General features: G+C 39.2%; 1 protein-coding gene across 2 annotated transcripts in view; it reads right to left on the bottom strand.

Moving 5' to 3' along the window:
• Positions 1-19,605, bottom strand: part of Zmat4 (zinc finger matrin-type 4) — a 400,198-nt gene that overhangs the window by 248,960 nt on the left and 131,633 nt on the right. For both annotated transcript variants that reach the window (XM_048330717.1, XM_048330718.1), the window contains exon 3: positions 11,774-11,863. In XM_048330717.1, coding sequence (XP_048186674.1) covers positions 11,774-11,863 — 90 coding nt within the window. The remainder of the gene's footprint in view (positions 1-11,773; positions 11,864-19,605) is intronic.

Raw genomic sequence — 19,605 nt, 5'->3', positions numbered from 1 at the left:
CACATGACATGTAGAATGACCTTCACCATACATACAACATATATCCACAGGTGAAAAAAAATCAAAATTAGAACAATGTATATATTACACTGCAATTTATATGAAATACAGAAAAAGAATGTACTTGCTTCTGTATGCATAGAATATGTATAAAACATGGATAGAATTATGAATAAAACATTCATTACTTGTGAATTATTGAGGGACTTAATCAGGAAGGAGGTGTCATGTATTTCCTTTAATTCTGATTATGAAATCAATCCCTCCCTAGTAAGATACTAACAGAAGTAAATAGTCTTACAGAAATGATAGCATTTGTGTTTTTCTTTAATCATCTAGACTCCTTTAATCAATTATCAACATATACATTAGGAATCACCAGAAGTATGATGGCCACAGAGTTTCATTACATATTCCCACTTCTTTCCCCATTGCTTTCATTTACTATAGATTTATAAGAAAGGAGAATAATTTAAAGTCTAACTGCAGTTCCACAGCAGGTCCATTTGTACAAATAACAAAGAAAATCATATTTAATTTTTAAAATATACCAAATAATAAGAGGAAAAAAGACTGAGATTCTACAAGAAAAGCAAATGAAAATAAATGTGAGAATAAATAGACTATGGATATTTACATGTTACATGACGTTCTCTAATGTAAGGAGTGTTACAGATAAGATCTTCACTAGCTATACAACACACAAGGGACTCATATCAAAAATATACCTAGAGGTCAAAAAATTAACCACCCAATAAAAAATCCTCAAAGAAACAACTTCCCCCTAAATAGGTGGGCTAAATAATTAAAGAGATGTCTCTGGAGAGGAACTAAGAATGGCCAATAGACACATGAATAGACATATGAACATCTCTGGCTATAAAAGAAATGTAAAACAAAACTACATTGAGATTGTACCTCACCCCAGTTGGAATGGCCATTATCAAGAAAACAAATAATAACAGATACTTGTGGGGATGTGGCTAAAAGGGAGGCCTACTACACTACTGGTGGGAATGTAAACTGGTTCAACCACTCTGGAAAGCAGTGTGGAGGTTCCTCAAAAGACTAAACACAGAGCTCCCATATGACCCAGCAACCCCACTCATGGGTATTTACCCAATTGGTCACAAACAAGGCCACACTAAAGCTACCAGCACAACTATGTTGTGCAGCATTATTTACCACAAATAAGTTATGGAACCAACCCAGATGCCCCTCAGTAGATGGATGAATGGATCAAGAAAATGTGGTATATATACACAATGGAATTCAGTGCTTCCTTCAGAAGAATGACATTGCCTTATTATAAGGAAATGGAAAGACTTGGAAAAAAATTATGTTAAGTGAAGTAGACCAGAACCAAAGAAACAGAGGCCCCATGGTTTCCCTCATTTGTAATAATTAGTATAAGTCTAGGATAGACCTAGCAGAGGATCACAAGAGTTCAATATCTATGTACATATGTCCGTATAAAATGATGCTAGTTGAAATGAACTCCAAGATATGGAAACAAGAGTTTTTCTAGGTTGTTGTTGTTTTTTGCTTTTTGTTTGTGTTTTTAATGTACTGTGTGAAGTTATTTTTTTGTTCCTTCATTATTGTTGTTTTTTTCCTTTTTCCCCGCTTTGGTTTATCCTGTGTTCTCACTGTTCTTGAGTTTGGTACCCTGTGTCTTTTGTGTATGTTTACCTCATCTAGGGAAGGAAGAGGAATAACAGAACGGTGAGACAAAGAACAAAGGGTGAACCAATGCAACAGCATATCAACTCAGGGGAGGTGGGAGAGAAACTGGAAGAAAAAGAGGGGGGGTAACAATGTTCCACAAGGGGGGCTGGGGATATGGCCTAGTGGCAAGAGTGCTTGCCTCATATACATGAGGCCCTGGGTTCGATTCCCCAGCACCACATATACAGAAAATGGCCAGAAGTGGCGCTGTGGCTCAAGTGGCAGAATGCTAGCTTTGAGCAAAAAGAAGCCAGGGACAGTGCTCAGGCCCTGAGTCCAAGCCCCAGGACTGGCCAAAAAAAAACAATGTTCCACAAGGAATATACTCATTACCTTACGTATGTAAGGTAACTGTAACTGCAATCCCTCTATACATCACCCTTACTATAAAATTATATGTGTGTGTGTATATAGAGAGAAAGTATATACTTATATACATATATACATATATGTGTGTGTATAGAGAGAGAGGATATATATATATGTGTATATATGTATATGCAGTGGTAGCTCATATCTATAATCACAGCCCTTGCGAGGCTAAGGCAGTCAGATAAAAAAGTCTAGAGACATAGCTACACAGTGAGACTGTCTCAAAACTCAAAGACAGAGAGACAGAGATGCTGCAAAAAAAATACCCATTTATATTGTTTAAACAATGGAAAAGCTGCTATATATTCAGGTGAATAAAATAGATAAATAGTAATGCTTCCTAAAAAGCTTACCAGAAAATAGAAAAATATGTACATCTTCACAGCAATCATAATCATATTAGACTAGTCTTTTAGAACACTCTCTGGTAAAAGCCATTGTGGATAAGTGTATAGGTTGCTATGGATTGAATGTCTGTGTCCCTCCAAAATCCAAATACTAATAACAAATCACTAATGTGATGGCATGTGGAAATTAGATCACAGGGTGCAGGCCTCGTGACTAGGACTATCGTTTTTATCAGAGAAAACCAAGGGAGATGTTCCAGTCCTGACTATCTATTAGGTTACAGCAAAGGGGTCTTTCTACAAACCAATAACTCTTAAGAGGAACTGAATTGATTGGCACCTTAATTTTAAACTTAGAACTGTGAGACATAAATTCTGGTTGTTTAAGCAGCCCCTATGTTACTGTAGGTTATGCTGGTGTGATATCTTTTCTTTTTCAATTACCTTTAAGAAGTTGTATAAAGGTTTTCAATTGGCTATGCTGTTTTTGTTACAATAGTTGAAGTCAAACAGCAGGGCTAATAGCCTTGGCCATATCTTTTACCCTGTGAGCTTCACCTTTACCTGTGTTCCTGGGAAATAAGCACAATAACACTTCCTTCATCCTCCTATATTGTAGGAAAAGACTCTATTAAAGACCAGACAGCCCTTCCCCCTAAAATCCAGAGAAGGCTTATGAATGACTGTTTATTCACCCAGGGCAAGGCCAGACAAAGACCTCCAAATTTCATTCTTTGTTCCATATATAGTTAGCACGATTATTTGTGTTCACAGAAAACTATGATGAGTCATCAAGCTTCCACTGAGTCTAAATAGGTCTTGCTTTGGATAAAACTGACTTGATTCATGACCAAGAAACACTCTTCACACAAAATTTCTCTCTCTCTCTCTCTAATGATATGCTAACAAATTGTATAAATTGAGTACATATTTCATCATCAATTCAATAATGCATGTGGCATTTAGGAGGTGGAGGTGTAGCTCATGGGAGCTTGGTCCCTAGAAATGGAAAATCGGAGATATAATACTCAATAATTATAGCCATGATTAATTACTATCTCAACCTAATGCACGTGACTATGGCTATCCACAGATATCTAATGTCAAGCAAACTTTAATGTTGAACTAGGTTGTGGATTTAATTACTTATTTCGAATATAAAAAATTGACAATTGGACTATAATTTATCAAAACATAAAAATTGACAGTTTTTCAAAGGGCCTTGTAAAGTCAAGTTCAAGTGGATCCTAAAAGTGTCTTCCTAACAGAACCTTCCCATACGCCTTCCTTCTTGCCTTTGAGGCTTTGCAGCAGGGAGCTTTGCACAGGTGGAAGCTTTGCCTCAAGCAAGCTACACATTCAAACAAACCCCACCAACTCAACCAGTTTAGGCCAAAAGTTAAGCAAGCAACCTCCCAACAAACAATGGCTTTTGTGAGCATCTGTTTCATTAACACTAAGATAATACAAATGAACTTGTTTTTAAACTGCTTTGTATATCTCTGTCCTCTCCAGTTACCCAAGAAACTCTGTTCAACCTTTTTCTGTGTCCTTTGTAGTCTGTACTCCTATTCTGTGCACAAGGAGACTCTCAATAGAAGTTGGCTGATGGACTGATTAATTATGAGAGGTAGGAGAGACCAGGAAATAATTTTAAAATGAAGGAAAAGCTTACCTGAGTTAACACTTCACATATACTTTACAATTTATCATGCTCCTTTATTTATTTGATCACTTTAACAATGCTGAGAGGGGGCTGGGAATATAGCCTAGTGGTAAGAGTGCTTGCTCAAGCTTCATATACATGAAGCCCTAGGATCGATTCCTCAGCACCACATATATAGAAAAGGCCAGAAGTGGCGCTGTGGTTCAAGTGGCAGAGTGCTAGCCTTGAGCAAAAAGAAGCCAAGGACAGTGCTCAGGCACTGAGTTCAAGCCCCAGGACTGGCAAAAAAAAAAAAAATGCTAAGAGACAAACAAGGCAACAATTTCAGTCAATCACAGCAGTCAAGTTTCTGAAATTCAAATCAAAATTGGAAAACTAATGTGTAACACAATTGACATAGTAACTGTAAGTGCACTGGCTGGGAAATACACCTCTCTTGGTAAATTCACCATGAATTTGGCTGTATACTACTTAGGAAAACAGAATATGTGACAAAGTAAATGTTGGTGTTGTTCTGTGCTGTCAAAATCCTTTCCAACCACTACAACCTTGACTTTTGTTTCTGCCACTGTTGTAGGTAAATAAAATCTCTTCTTAACATCATTTCCACCTAAGACCTGGGATTTTACTTTAAAACAAATTGTTTAAAGAGGTAGCTGGTTAAGAAGGTGTCATACTGGGTTAGTGGGCTATAAATCTAATCTCATATTCTATGGAGGGGAAAGAATATAAAGCAGTTAAAACTCCTTTTGCTGAAAAACATTACTTGAGTCCACAAGTTACTTAAGAGTAGGATGAAGACTTGACATCTGGTCTTAATTTTACATCTGTCTTAAAACTTTGAGTCAGATTCCTGCTTAACTCTGCACATAGGAATGTTAATCATTCAAGAACTGTCTGTCTAGAAATTGCTGCTACCGAATCTATCCCCCTTCAAGGCTGCAGGCTCAAAGATAAGAATAACAAAAGCATTTTTATTGCTAGCTTTTACAGTGGACTGCTCCAGACCCTGAGAAAAGACACTTCAATGTCCTAACTTGCCCCTTGGATTCCAGTAATATCTTAATGATAAGATCATGTTATGATGATCTCTCTCTCTCTCTCTCTCTCTCTCTCACACACACACACACACACACACACACACACACACACACACCCTTATGCAGGAGTAATCATCTCTTGGGTACCAGACTGTTCACTAAGTAATAAGGATTTCCATGGGTCACCAGATTTGAGATAATAGTCAGACAGTCCCCTTTGACCCCACTTTGACTGAATTATGCATGCTTCTTGCCTCCATCACACAAACTTCTGTGTAAATTGATAACTCATGTCAATATTCCCAAAGGTAGGCTGAAAGGCTTATTCTCTCTCTTCCTAGGGTTAAATTTAATTAATAAATTAAGAAATAACAACTAAGAAATTATGACATTTCTTTCCTCTACCTGTCATAGCTATTTAACTCTTTGTCAAGTTGACGTTAGTGGCTAGACTTGCACCTGACATGAAGGACTAGCCTCTGGTGTAGGACACTGGTTAGAACACATAAAAGCAATCATAGAGATGTTCATGCAAAGATGGAGTGAAAGTGCTGGAATGTATCTACAAACCAAAGAGTGTAGCAGCCCCCACAGCCAGGACAGAGACATGCTGATTTTCACCTAGCTCTCCAGAGTAAGGCTCTACCTGCAGCTTAGCTTAAGACTCGCAGCGTCCAGAGGAGGGACAGAATACATTCCTGCTATTTTAAGCCACCTGGTGATCTGTTTCAGCACCTCTGTGAGACTAATATACCTATGATCCCTTTATATTCAGAGATTCCATTGCCTTTTTTCTAGGAAAGACATGTGTTAGGTCCACCCAGGAAAAATGGCCTCTTCCCCTTTGTTCTCCTTCTGTGCACACATGTCCTTCTCTAGAAGTCCTCACTTACCCAGTAGCTCTGACCCAGGTAACTGGTATGCCTGGGGGAAGTGGGAGGTCCCCCAGGCTCTGAGGTCACGTCCTCATCCTCCCTGCCCTCTCCCTACATATCCTCTCTGCACATAACAAGGCCCCTTTTGAACACCTCCATCTTGTGCAAGCAAGCAGTTTAATCTCTCCCTAATAAACTGCCTGGACAACCACATGGTAGTCTCCTTTCTCAACCCTTACATAATAATAGAGCTGAAACCCAGGAGGGGATAGTGTCAGGAGACACTGGATCCCACCTCTCTCTTTCTCTCAGTCTGCCACCTGGCCGGCCTCCATGGACCTCAACTGCAGAAGGAACCCCACGCCTGATCTCTTATCTTTACCATTGCTGGCCATGCATTCATTATACCATTTCCAGTCTCCTTTCTATGTCTGGTGAGTGACTCCAATCTACAAGTTGCTCTGCTCCTCTTTCTCTTACTCTTACTCTTTATCTCAGTGTTTCCCGCCGCCCCCCGTCTTTCTCTCACCACACCTGAGGGCCAGAGGGACCTTCTATGCCTTTTGGACAATGTTTGACATCCTCAGGAACTACTCCTTTTTATATCCTCACCCGACTCTCTCTAAAGGATTTCATACAGCCAAAATGCCTTACTTTTATTGCAACTCAATGGTAAATGGTCACAGGATACTTTCAGGCATTCTTTGTTCTCCTTGCTGGTCCTTCTCTCTATATGTCTCTCTCCTGTCTCCCTCTGTCGACCTTTACCCTGTGCCTGCCAGGCCTGTACGACTGACAAAGGATGGGGTGGGCATAAGCCTCCCAGCTATCTCCACTAGAAAGGTAACTTCCCTTGTCTTATAGCAGTTCAATCTCCTCTCTCCCAGGTTTCCGCAATATTATGTAAGTAAGGATTGAGAAAGGAGACATCCAGGGCTGGGGATATGGCCTAGTGGCAAGAGTGCTCGTCTTGTATACATGAGGCCCTGGGTTCGATTCCCCAGCACCACATATACAGAAAACGGCCAGAAGTGGCGCTGTGGCTCAAGTGGCAGAGTGCTAGCCTTGAGCAAAAAGAAGCCAGGAACAGTGCTCAGGCCCTGAGTTCAAGGCCCAGGACTGGCCAACAAAAAAAAAGGAGACTTCCATGTGGTTGTTCAGGCAGTTTATTAGGGTTTATTAGGGAGACACTAAACCACTTGCCCACACAAGATGGAGGTATGCAAGCGGGGACTTATCACATGCAGAGAGGATATGCAGGGAGAGGGCAGGGAGGAGATATGGCTGCAAAGGAAGCAGAAATGAGAAGCGACATCAGAGACTGGGGACTTTCCACTGCCGCTGGGTACTCCAGTTACCTGGGTTCTAGGTGCTGAGTGGGCAGTTCTAGAGAAGGCTGCTTGTGAGGGGTCATTTTTTTCCTGGGCATCGCTAATAACATGCATATGCTGATCCTGTGTTCAGACAAGCCATTCCTATCCTTCCCATGTGGCTCACCCACATCTATGAAGAATCAGCTCAGTGTCCCACTGCCCAGAAAACCTAGTCTTCCTCTCTCTTGTGTCGAGGCAGAGGCCTAGGGAAGCAAAGGTCCAACGGTTTTAAGGTATGTGGCTGACATAGCTGACTCTACTAGATCCTAATTTCTGTTGATAATTATAGAAGCTTCTCAGTCTGCCTCATGAAGTGATATGGTAGAACTATCCTTAGGTTTGTTTTCTATCCTCTTAGCCATGTCTCAGCCACTTACCAGCTGTGTAATCACAGTCAAGTTATTTAATCTGTTGGAATTTGTCTCCCTATAAAGTGGGATTAGGAGAGATTGTGAAGATTGTCTGTGCTAATTTATGAAGCATGTTTAGAATGTATGTGAGGACATTTGGTAGGTGCCAGCTACTAGTAGAACTTTAGCCAGAGCAGCAATTCTCTCTGGCTCTGAGCTGAGCAGTAGCATCAATAACCAAGATAAGATGCAACTTTGAGTTTTGTAGGGAAAGTCTAATAATAGGATGGAATAAGCAGGGTCTAAACTCAGGCTTGTAAAATCTGGACAATTCGTGGTGCTTTTTTGTCTTTAGCCTCACTTTTACTTCCAATACAGTTAAAGTATATGAAAGTAAAACCAGCTATGGTAGATGCTTGAGACCTAAGGAAGAACACAGAAATATTTGGAGACACAGCTTCACCATGCAAGTCAAATAGTAAGTTTTCAACTTTTACAGGAAATTATATTAGCTCCATGTCAAAGCACTATTTACCTATAGATACTGGTGATTTTGATTGGCAGCTAATTATGCAGTTCCATAATAATAAAAATAATAAACATTGAATCACATTTTTATTTAAAAGTGCTATTTCTCAAACAAATGATTTTTTTAAGTATGTGAACCACAGGGGAGCAGATAATATGGGGTCAGTGTGCAAACAGAATCACAACAGACTGATGACCTCAAGTGCTTTTTGGCTCTACAGCCAGGGGATTAGTGGAAATTTCCCCACAGCAATCACCTATAACAATTTATTTCACATTTTAATTTTACTCAATTGCCTCCAGGGTAAAATGTCTTGCTGTAAAACTCAGGAAAAAAAATACAGAAGATCCAAATGAGATCCTAAAGAGTAAAATATGAGACGGGGCAATTTCAAAAGTCGGAAATGCCAAACCAGGAAAGAAAAATAATTTTTAAAACATTTTAAATGCTAGTAGCAATATCAATGAAAAATGTAGAAGGGCTGATATGGAAGTTGCAACACTAGATGGGAATAGAAACTTCTCAATACGTGTGGAACTACTATATATGTATTCATTCCTATAGTTTGCAAGGGTGCAGTCAGTGCTGGATAACCAAGGACAAGTTTTCTCTGTCTTTCATTTCACTGGGGATCCTGGGCACATGTGGAAGCTCTTCCCAATCAGGGAACACTGTGATGCAAACTTATCATAGCTCCTGCGGAAACTGGGAGGGTGGAAGGAGCAAAGAAGCAAGTAGAAGAATGGTCTGTCAAAGAACACAAGGTGCTGGTGGAAAGAGAACTAAAAGACGATGATCTCAAAAACAAAGTGATAAGCAAATATGAGTTATCTCAGCTGAACCAAATGAGAAAACTGTGTATTATTATTATTCCCATTTACAGACCAACCAAATGAGAGCAAACAGAAGCTTTTAAGCTTGTACTGAGTCAGCCATCATCATAAGCATTTAGGGAAGACTCAAAGGCAAGAATGGAAAGCTCCCTAATTAGAAGCTCTTGGCATGGGAAAGATGCAAGAGACCCTCCCAGAAGCAGAACACCCTATGTTATTGCTGAGGGGTGCATATGATTTCTTGGACTGGTTGTTACAGGTCAGAGTTCAATTTTCATATATGGTCCTGTCATGGTCCATTTGTACATTTGTTTTCTCAGTACAAAAAGTAAACTGGTCCAAATGATTACTGGCATGTACTCTCAGAGCCCTGGACTGGATGGGAAGTGTCCTATGCACTATATGCAATGTACCAATATATGTAATGAAAATTATATTCCCCCTTGAATTGTACACACAGTGTAGCAAAAAACCAATGTTCTCTTTTGAACAGTAATATCTTTTTGCTTATGCTTTATGCTGATTTGCCTTCATAGTATGATTAATAAGTTATAAAAAAAATTACTTAGTAAACAAACCATTGGCAGATAGAAGTTTTCCAAACAAAGACTGCAGCAGATGAAAAAGTTTCAAAGGGCTCTTAAATAAAGAATGCTTGCAGATATATCTTGCTTTCAAATTCAGACATCTTTCCCCTCCATATACTAGGCTCGGGTTAGTGTAGGGAATAAGTTACGAAATTATGAGTCTGCCCAAAGTAGCAAAGACTAGGTTCTGGAGTCAGCTCTGGGTTTCCCTTCTGTTTCAAGCCCTCCTCAGGAGCTCACATATAAATACAACATTCATGATTAGAAAGTAAACACAAGCCAATCTGCTGAATCCAAGTAGCTGTCAAGTGGGCCTGAACCCCACAATTTCCTGATCTTCAGAATAAAGCTTTAAATGCCCACCGAATTAAGGATCCAGTCACCACTGCTAGATCATTTCAAAGGATAAAAACTAATTTTGTTCTCCCTGCGAATGGAAAGCATGTTTCTAGTGTAGCTGCAGGTTTTGGAAATTACATAAAAGCTGGTTTTAGCTAACTTACCTGTGGCTTAATGGGTGCTTTGGATAGTAATGCCCCTAACAAATTGGTATCCTCCCTCCTCGCTTCTACCTCTCTTCCATCTGGTAAAGTCCATTCCACATGACCCAACAGTGACACCTGATTCAGGATTGGGTCCCTGAAGTGGTTCAGTTGCTTCCTGCCCACATGTTTCCTCGTGCGGACTGTTAGTAAACACTTGTACTGGGAGATTCAAGCATTTACATAAAATAATGACTTCCCCTTCACCATACTACGAATTCTTCAAGTCTGTATTTTGTTTTTTCTGTTTCATCATTGGGCCACGTTCACAGTGCTCCTCGTGTTTATAATTTCTTTTCAGTCACAATAACCCAGTGAAGGAAGCCTGACTGAGGAAGCTTAGTCTCCAAGAAATCAATAGTTAGCCCAAGGTGCTAAAGCTAAGAGCTGACAAAGCTCTCAAAGCTGACAAGCCAGCTCTCAGCAGCTTGCAAAGTTTTCATGCCATGTTTGGTCTCCAATAAGCTCAAAATACTGCTTCACAGAGACAATAAAATAGCCCGCAATGGTACAGACCAGTCTCTGTCAGAACAGCTCATCTTGCGATGCTAAGAGGCATGTTTGGAAATCGTGCTTGAAGTTCATGTGAAACACCATTCCTAATAATCAAGATCCTTGGTCGGTTACACACAGTGCCCTTGCTCTCTCCATTCTGTTTTCTCTTGGAAAAAAATTCCCAAGTCCATATTTTTTAAAGTTTCCTCAATGATCACATTCACTTTTAACAAGAAAAGGGGACACACACCTACGAAACAGTATCACTAGCATTACTGATAGCACAAGGTACCGATTCTAGGCCTTCAGCCTCCTCCAACCTGAGAGGGTGAGAAATGGCTGAGTGTAACCGTCAGTGTTTATCATGGGGGCCTTTGCAGCTAGGTGTGCAAATTCCACTCATTAGGAAAAGTAATCATGCTGAGAGGAAGGAATATTCACTTCATCAGCCTTTGTTTTGGCCTAGCTAATAGAAACCCTTTCACTGACTTGATCTCCTCAAAGCAACTTTCTAGCTGTCATCTGTTTTCCCAAGTAAATATTCCTTCAGGGAGAGGGAGTGCTGATCAAAAAGCCTCCCTGTCTTTATTTGCAAGATATGTATAGTCTTCATTATAAATTAACAAACTGACATTCTGTTCTACATAGCAGAGGAAACATAAACTATGTAAAGAACAAAGCGCCTAACGTTTCTGACAGATTTGCCCCTTAGGTCCTTGTTTTGCCAACACTTTGTCCTTTCATAGCTTTGCCTCCCATCACCAAGCCTTGCTCAATCCCAGCACTCTGCGCTTGCTCTTGTTACATGACCTCAATACAATCTTAGCCACATCTCCAGTACCAGCAAGTTCTGACAGGACAGAAAAACACAAACAGATAAGCAGGACTCATTTACATGTAATATTTTCTGCAAAGTTCAGTATGAACTACTTCCACTTACTCAGCTTTGCTATAAATCTGAACATGCCTACAATTCCTGTAACTGCAAAGTTCTCAGCAAATCACCCAAGAGTATCACAAAGCACCAGATACTCACATTTTCTGACCGGAGCCTCTTAGCAGGACATCCACCATCTCTGGGATGAAGCATATAATAGAGCCGGACTTTGCTTGCATGCTTTCGACTCTGGGGAAGAAAAGCAGAAGTAGATACTGTAGAAGAGAAGTCATTTGAGAAAGGAAGAGAAAATCTTTTGAAACACAGCCAGAGACTGCAAATGCAAACCATTTTTCAGTAGAAAATACTTTTGAGCACTCCTGTGAGGCGCGTGGGTAATCGTTTCCAATAGATTAAGTGGTATGTCTAAAGTTCTAAAACCAGTATCACTTCAGGAGAAACAAAAAACACAATAAGGGAGAAAAGTAAAAGCATTGAGATTGTTTGGCCTGGAGTGGATCATGTTTTTAATTGTTCTCCAAAGTAAGATGGGTAAGCAGAGGATGCAATAGAAGAATCAACTGTGATGAAAAGAGCAGCAGGAAGATGATTTCTATCTCTCTCACTTACCTGTCCTACCCTGCAGGTCAGGATGCAAGGCAGGGCAGTACTGCATGCATAGCACTCACAGAAGCTTTCTTCCAATTCTACCCAACTGAAAGAAAAGAAGTCATTGAGAGACACTCTCTAAGGTCTGGTTTGAACAAGCAAAAGGTCAGCTAAAGAGATGCAGGTAAAGGCCCGCCTCCTGGGAATTTCAAGCTATCCTGATCTGCCCAGGTCCAGCATGGCCAAACTGCTCCCTTCTATCCTTTCTCTTACTGACAGCCCAGTCTGGCTCTTATCATTTTGGAGAATATTGCAGTTCTAATCTCTGTGCTCTCCTGCAAACACAATGGTAGAGTGAAAGAGCAACAAGAATAAGCATTCCAGACATTCAGAATCCCAGTGCCAACTGTACCGCTTTCTAGCTGTGTTATAATAGAGACTAGAATGTATTTAGAGTCTAAATGAATGTTATTTTCTCCAGGTACAAAATGAGCATCACAATATTTCTTAGGGTTATTCTGAGAATCAAACAAGACAGTATGTGTGAAAAATGAGAATTTGCACAATACTAAACTTTTCTTACTACACCAATTTCTAATATTGAAGCAACTACTCCCTGATTCCAATCCCTTTCCCATTTTATTTTCTCGGAAATTATTTTCTTCTTTTCAAGATCTTTGTTCTACTTAGCCTTTATTTACAGTTGAGGCCTAGCCAATCTCCAGAATGATGGTTTACTTTTATGGATTAGCCACAAAGGCAAAGTGATTTTCAGAGAAAATGCAGCAAGTGAATCTTGTTTACAGGATACACTGTAAATCCTTTCTGCTAGCTTTCCTCATTCATCACGTCTTTCATTCTTTTATTCTGCCTAGAGCAAGAAGACTATGCTTTTAAACAATCCCTGGACATTTTTAAGACCTTTAAATGGGTTTAAAATTACTAATAGAACATGAGAAATTTTTACACAGGTATAAAAGTACCAAAGTGTGATTTGAAATGTACTGCCATCACTTGGGGCTATTTCTAGGTCTCGTAGTAGGTTTTAATTTAAACTATATGAAGTTTTTTGTTGTTGCTGCTGGTAAAATTGATAAGACAGAAATAAAAACCTATGTAGTCATGGGTCAGAGTATTTAACATCATCATTCAGCTTCTACATATTTTAACAACAATACAGTACAGACTTAATTTTAAAATGTTTTGCAAAGAAATATGTCAATTAATAAGGTGTGTGTGTGTGTGTGTGTGTGTGTGTGTGTGTGTGTGTGTGTGTGTGTTTGCTACCATCCTGTTGGGTTTTGAAAGGAGGGAGTAGGATATTATTAGGAATGCTAATATAGTTCAAAAAATAGAAAAGGACGTTTAAGCACAACCCAAAATGAAGAATACAAACACACACCATTGTAGAAAAGCATACACAGACAGTTAAGTGGCAGGAAAAAAAAAGACAAAGTGGTACTGTATGAGCTCAAATATACCAAAGTAGCTTTCAATTTTGCATTTGTTACCTCAGAAAATGTCTTATCCAAGACCCCGAGTCATCAATCCATTTAAAGCCCTAGATTCCCAGAGAACAAAATGATGGCACAATTGGAAATCTAATAATGTGGCCTACTTTGTGGCTGATTTTTTTTCCTCTTTCCCAAAATACTGCCTTTCTTTTCAAAAGACTTTTCAGCAAAGGCAAAGTTCACCAAGTTATTTAATTGCAGTTTCACAAAACTAGTAAAAACCCATTAGCTGAAAAGAAAAAAGCAAATAAATGACAGGAGCTTCTCTAAAGCCATTAATGATGAGAGAGGCTGGGATTTGAGGCTTATTAGAAATCTTGATGATGAGAGACCTGTTTTTCCTCAGTTGGCTCTCTCTCATCCTCCAGTTACAGTGGAAGAAGGTCTGATTACGTATAGTACAAGAAGGGCCCTTGCCTCATATTAAGGGTGAAGAGAAGAAGAATTTGGGCAAATAGCAACTGCTTCTGAAGTGGCAACTGTTTCGGAGACATCATTCTCCCTCCTTTATTATCTGCAGGCTACCTAAGCCAGATCTACTTCCCTCTCCACTTAGAACACTGGCTCCCAGCAGTAAGTACACATGACAGACAGCTCCCACTGAACAATGGAAAGTCAAATCCAGAGTCACTTCCAAATTATGTGAATTGAGAGAGGAAAACAATTTACAAAAGGCTATTGAAAGCCATACTAAAACTTACCCCACACCAACTTGGGGCCTTCAACATGATCTGAACCAGACTATTCTTTTTTTTTCCTTAACTTAATTTTATACTAAAGGTGATGTACAGAAGGGTTACAGATACTTCAGTAAGGTAATAAGTTCATTTCTTGTCCAAAAGTGTTACCTCCTCCTTCATTTCCTCCCACTTTCCCTGCCCCCCACTCCCCTCCCACCCCCAAATTGTAAAGTTCATTTCCAACATAGTACCTTGTGGATATTGCTGTTGCACTGGTTCACTCTTTGTCCTTTGTCTCACCATTTTGTTATGCCCCTTCCCTTCCACAAATCAGATAAACGTATAGAAAAGACATAGGGTACCAAAATCAAAAACAGTGACAACAGGGATAAACCAAAGGAAAAAAACATGAAAGAAAAAAGAATTAACTTCACACAATACACTAAAAAAGGGGGGGGGGACCCTCTTGTTTCCATATCTTGGAGTTTATTTCAATTAGAACCATTTTATATGGAAATATGTACACAGATATTGAGCTACTGTGATTTTTCTCCCGGGACTATCCTAGACATACAAATGAGAGAAACTATGGATTTGGGTCTGGCTTACTTCACTTAATATTATTTTTTCCAAGTCTTTCCATTTCCTTACAAATGGGGTAATCTCATTCTTTCTGATGGAATTCCATTGTGCATACATACCACATTTTCTTGATCCATTCATCTACTGAGGAGCATCTGGGTTGATTCCATAAATTACTGGTGGTAAATAATGCTGCACAACATAGTTGTGCTGGTAGCTTTAGTGTGGCCTTGTTTGTGTTTGCTTGGATAAATGCCCAGGAGTAGGATTGCTGGATCATAAGGGAGCTCTATGTTTAGTCTTTTGAGGAACCTCCACACTGCTTTTCAGAGTGGCTGAACCAGTTTACATTCCCACCAGTCGTGTAGTAGGCTTCCCTTTTAGCCACTTCCCCACCAGTATTTGTTATTATTTATTTTCTTGATAATGGCCATTCCAACTGGGGGAAGGTAGAATCTCAATGTAATTTTGTTTTGTATTTCTTTTATGGCCAGAGATATTAACATTTCTCCATGTTTCTATTGGTCATTCTTATTTCCTCTCCAGAGTAGTCTCTTCTAAATTTTTTAGCCCGCTTATTAATGAGGAAGTTGTTTCTTTGAGGATTTGGTATTGGGGTATTTAATTTGTTAAGTTATAGTTATAGCTATATTTTTGGCATGAAGCCCTTGTGTGTTGTATAGCTAGTGAATATCTTCTCCCAATCTGTGGGTTATTTATCTTTGCCATGCAAAAGCTCTGCAGTTTAATGGGATCCCATTTTTCCTGCCTTTCTTTGATTTGTTGTGTTTGTAGATACTTATTTAGGAAGTTTTAACCTGTGCCAGATGCCCTAGTATGTCCCCTCTCTACCCCTTACTGTAATATTTTCAGAGTATCTGCTCTTACCTCAAGGTCTTTGATCCATTTGGAGTGATTCTAATATCAATTTTCTACATGTGCATAGCCAATTCTGCCAGCACCATTTGTTGAAGAGGCTAGTATAACCACTATGGAAAATCAATATGTAAGTTCCTCAAAAGACTAAAACTAGATCTTCCTCATGATCCTGCCAAGCCAATATTGAATATTGAAGGAGAATAAATCAATATACCAGATAACACCTGTACATGTGCACAACCTTCACAATAGCCAAATGATGGATAAGCTGAGGTGTGCAACAACAGATAAATGGATAAAAAGATTTATACACCTATATATGCAGAATATATACATATATTTATATATATACAAATCTGTGTAGGTATATACACATACTGTGGAATATTACACAACCATAAAGAAAAATCAAATAATGTCATTTGCAGAAAATGGATTTAATTAGAAGACATCATACTGAGGGAGACAAGAAAACTCAAATAACAAAATCATAAATTTGCACCCATATGTTCAAACTAAACCTAAAAGACATAATATACACACATCCATATACATAATTATTTAGGTGGAAAAGCAGAACAAAAATCAAAATAAGGGACGAAGGAGAAGGGGAATGGGGAGGGAAAAAAGATAGAGAGTGAATAATTTTATAAGGCATTGCAAGTATATATAAAAGCAGTATATACAGCCTTAATGAAAGCAGTTAATCAATAGCAGGATGGTGGGAAAGAAAGAGAAATAGACTTTAGGAGGTTCTAGCAGGGGGAGATTTTGCTAACAAGGATAATGAAGAAAGTTTAATACAACCAAAAAGATTATTTGCAACTATGAAAATGGAAAAATGAAATCTGTTGCAAGTGTTTTGGGAAGGGGAGCAGGGAGAATGATAGAGGGGATAAAATCAATTGAAATACATTTATAAATATGTGTGAAAAGTAAGTAAATATCCCCATAACTAATATGAGTTAATGACTTTTTAGAGAAAGAAAATATGCCTTCTACATAATGGACATTATATGAAATATGCTAAACCCAACACAGACACATACTATGATTATAAGTGCATATAAAAGTTTGTATGTACAGTAAGAAGAGGCGGAACAGAAAGACATCAGTGACTGGGAGTATGGTTATCATTTCTTACTTCCATAGCAAATTTGTCTGTAATATATAGTAATAATAACTTTATAATGCTCAAGCTACGGTAATTCCACACTAAGTATACCCTTTGCTTTCTAATATAATCATTAAAAAGCATCACTAATCTGGAATGCTTTTAATATGCACTGGTATAATTGACCACATTTCCATTTATTCCTGTTAGTGGCTTACCCTCAATCAAAATGCATCTTTTAAAAAAAAATCAGTATTTAGTGTTAAATGAGCCTTCTTAACCCAAAGGCAATACATGCTACTTAAAATTTCAATTTTCTTTAGTACATGCAAATGGCATCCAACTATCTGTATTCTCTACATGTGTTCACTTTCAGTTGTGTGTGTACACACATTCTGGGGCACCCTAGAAACTACTCCTCAGAAGCCTGGCAAAACACACCTAAAAATGGTTCCAACATCATTCAAATAGACTAATAGCAACAACTGCTTACTTTTTCAAAGACTTACTATCTAAAGTTTGCACTGATTTCAAAAGTATAGGAAATCTCAGAAGAGCAGAAGCACATCTCAGTTTAAGGAAGGAGGCATGAAAGAGAAATAATCTCTTCCAATTGCAGTGAGAGCCCCAGGCTCTTTCCCTGTATTCATATTTGCATTTTAAGCAAATGTCATAACTTTTATGAAAGCCACATTAATGCTAAGCTTCCAAGATAGGCCAGAAATTACCAATGCTCCCATTTTAATTAAAGCCTTTGGCACAATCCTAGGCATTGCGTGAGGTCAAACCTGTCTGAAGATTAGTGTTATTTTGCTATAACAATTTCTTAGTATTCAAAGACAATGTTGAAATTCAGGCCATCCTTTTCTTTGGGGGTGGGGAGAATAAAGAATAAGACAAAACATCTATTTCAGATGTATTGCTGTGAAAGAAGGGAGGTAAACATATAGAAATAGAATCACTTTGTACTTTACCTACATAGCCATCTTCCAGTCTCTCACATTCCTTAAGGGGAAAAAAAAATAAAACCTTGGGAACTCAAATTCACTTTGAATATGGATAGTGATTTCTTCTCTTAGAGTATGTAGATATAACAAAAGCCAGTTTGTATTTGCATAATGCTTCAAAGTGTCTCTAAAGTCCTTTCCCATTTACTGTCTCATTTCATCCTCAAGTAACAGTTGAGGGACTGGCAAAAAAAGGTGTTATCTCAAATAAGCGTTTCAATTCATTCCTGATTTCCTAGATAATTCTTCTACCATCTTATTTCATCATAGCCATCTAATTATATCTCTTTTAGAAACCAGCTAAAATAAGCCACTGACTTCAAGGAAAAAGAGAAAACTTGGAACAGATTGGTAATTATAGAAGAGTGATTTTCTTAGGCCACCACTTTGGAGATACTTCTACTCATTCAGGGCAAGTAGGATTCAATTAGGAAAAAAGCAAAAAAATATCAAGGGCCTAACTCATTGGGGTCCAAAGACGATGGTTGATGAGACGGGATGCCATTTGAGGATGGGAGGAGGGGGAAGGCGTCCAGATGGACTCCTCCCTTCAGATCCCATGATCCAGCAGGCCCAGCACAAGCAGAACGCAGGGCCTGGCTTGTGACAGACAAGCCCTGTGCCATGGAGCAAGCCCCACACTCCAAAGCTGGGAACGACCTCTGAAAAGCAGAGTGTGTGTTACAGTAAACAGGGGTTGTAAACGTTCTGGTTACTAAGTAGCCATGTTCAGGCCGGAGAGAAGCTTGGTATTCCAATTCGCCTGCCCTGCAGTGCATGGTGGAGAGGCCAGGCAGAAGGGCCTCTGGCAGAAGGGCAGAAGGGAGGCTGATCTAGGGCAGGGAGCAGGGGCGGGGGGGGGGGGGGGGGGTGGGAAAGGGTGTGGCATGGGAACCTGGGACAAGCTCACAGTGCAGCGAGAGGTGGGGCCTGCGACAGTCTCGGATGTGACCTCAGAGAAGGGGGCGGTGACCGCCTCCAGGTGTGTCAGTTACTGGGCAGAGACTTAACCAGCAGGAGGGAGGGCCCCTGAACCTGTCCTTCCCCAGGACATCATTAAATGCTACGTGGTTGTCAGAAAACATGAACTAAAGGTAGAAGATGACAAAGGAGATAAGACAAGCTGATCGCGGTGATAATGTCTGAGTTAATAAAGCAAGGGAATTAAAAATGCCACCAATTAATGTGGAAGGCCTTTCACAGCATTTCAAGAGCAGAATCGATACTAAAGATCGCTACAGAAGTCCACACAGAAGAAACTTCTAGAATGTAAAGGAACAGAATAGAGAAATGGAGAAAATGAAACTGGAAAACTTAAATGTGTACAACCGGAATATTTGTGCTATGGCTTTAGTGACAGAATAAAAAAGTAAACATAATCCAAAACAGTCCCAACATTTGGGATTAAAAGAGAACATTATCTGAATGTAGCAAACCTTGTGACTGGCAAGTTTCTAAACAAAGGAAGAGAAGCAAACCAAATATTAATCTTGCCACAATGGGTGGTTTTACTCTTCAGCTACACATGTAAGGGAATTCCATGGAATAGAGAAAAAATGCATCATGTAAGAACTGGTTTAATATTTTTGAGACATAATAGTAACTC

This window comes from Perognathus longimembris, chromosome 21, assembly GCF_023159225.1.
Source record: "Perognathus longimembris pacificus isolate PPM17 chromosome 21, ASM2315922v1, whole genome shotgun sequence".
NCBI classification, from domain to species: Eukaryota; Metazoa; Chordata; class Mammalia; order Rodentia; family Heteromyidae; genus Perognathus; species Perognathus longimembris.
The sequence above is the reverse complement of the archived record's forward strand: the minus strand, read 5'-3'. Positions and strand labels throughout refer to the sequence as shown.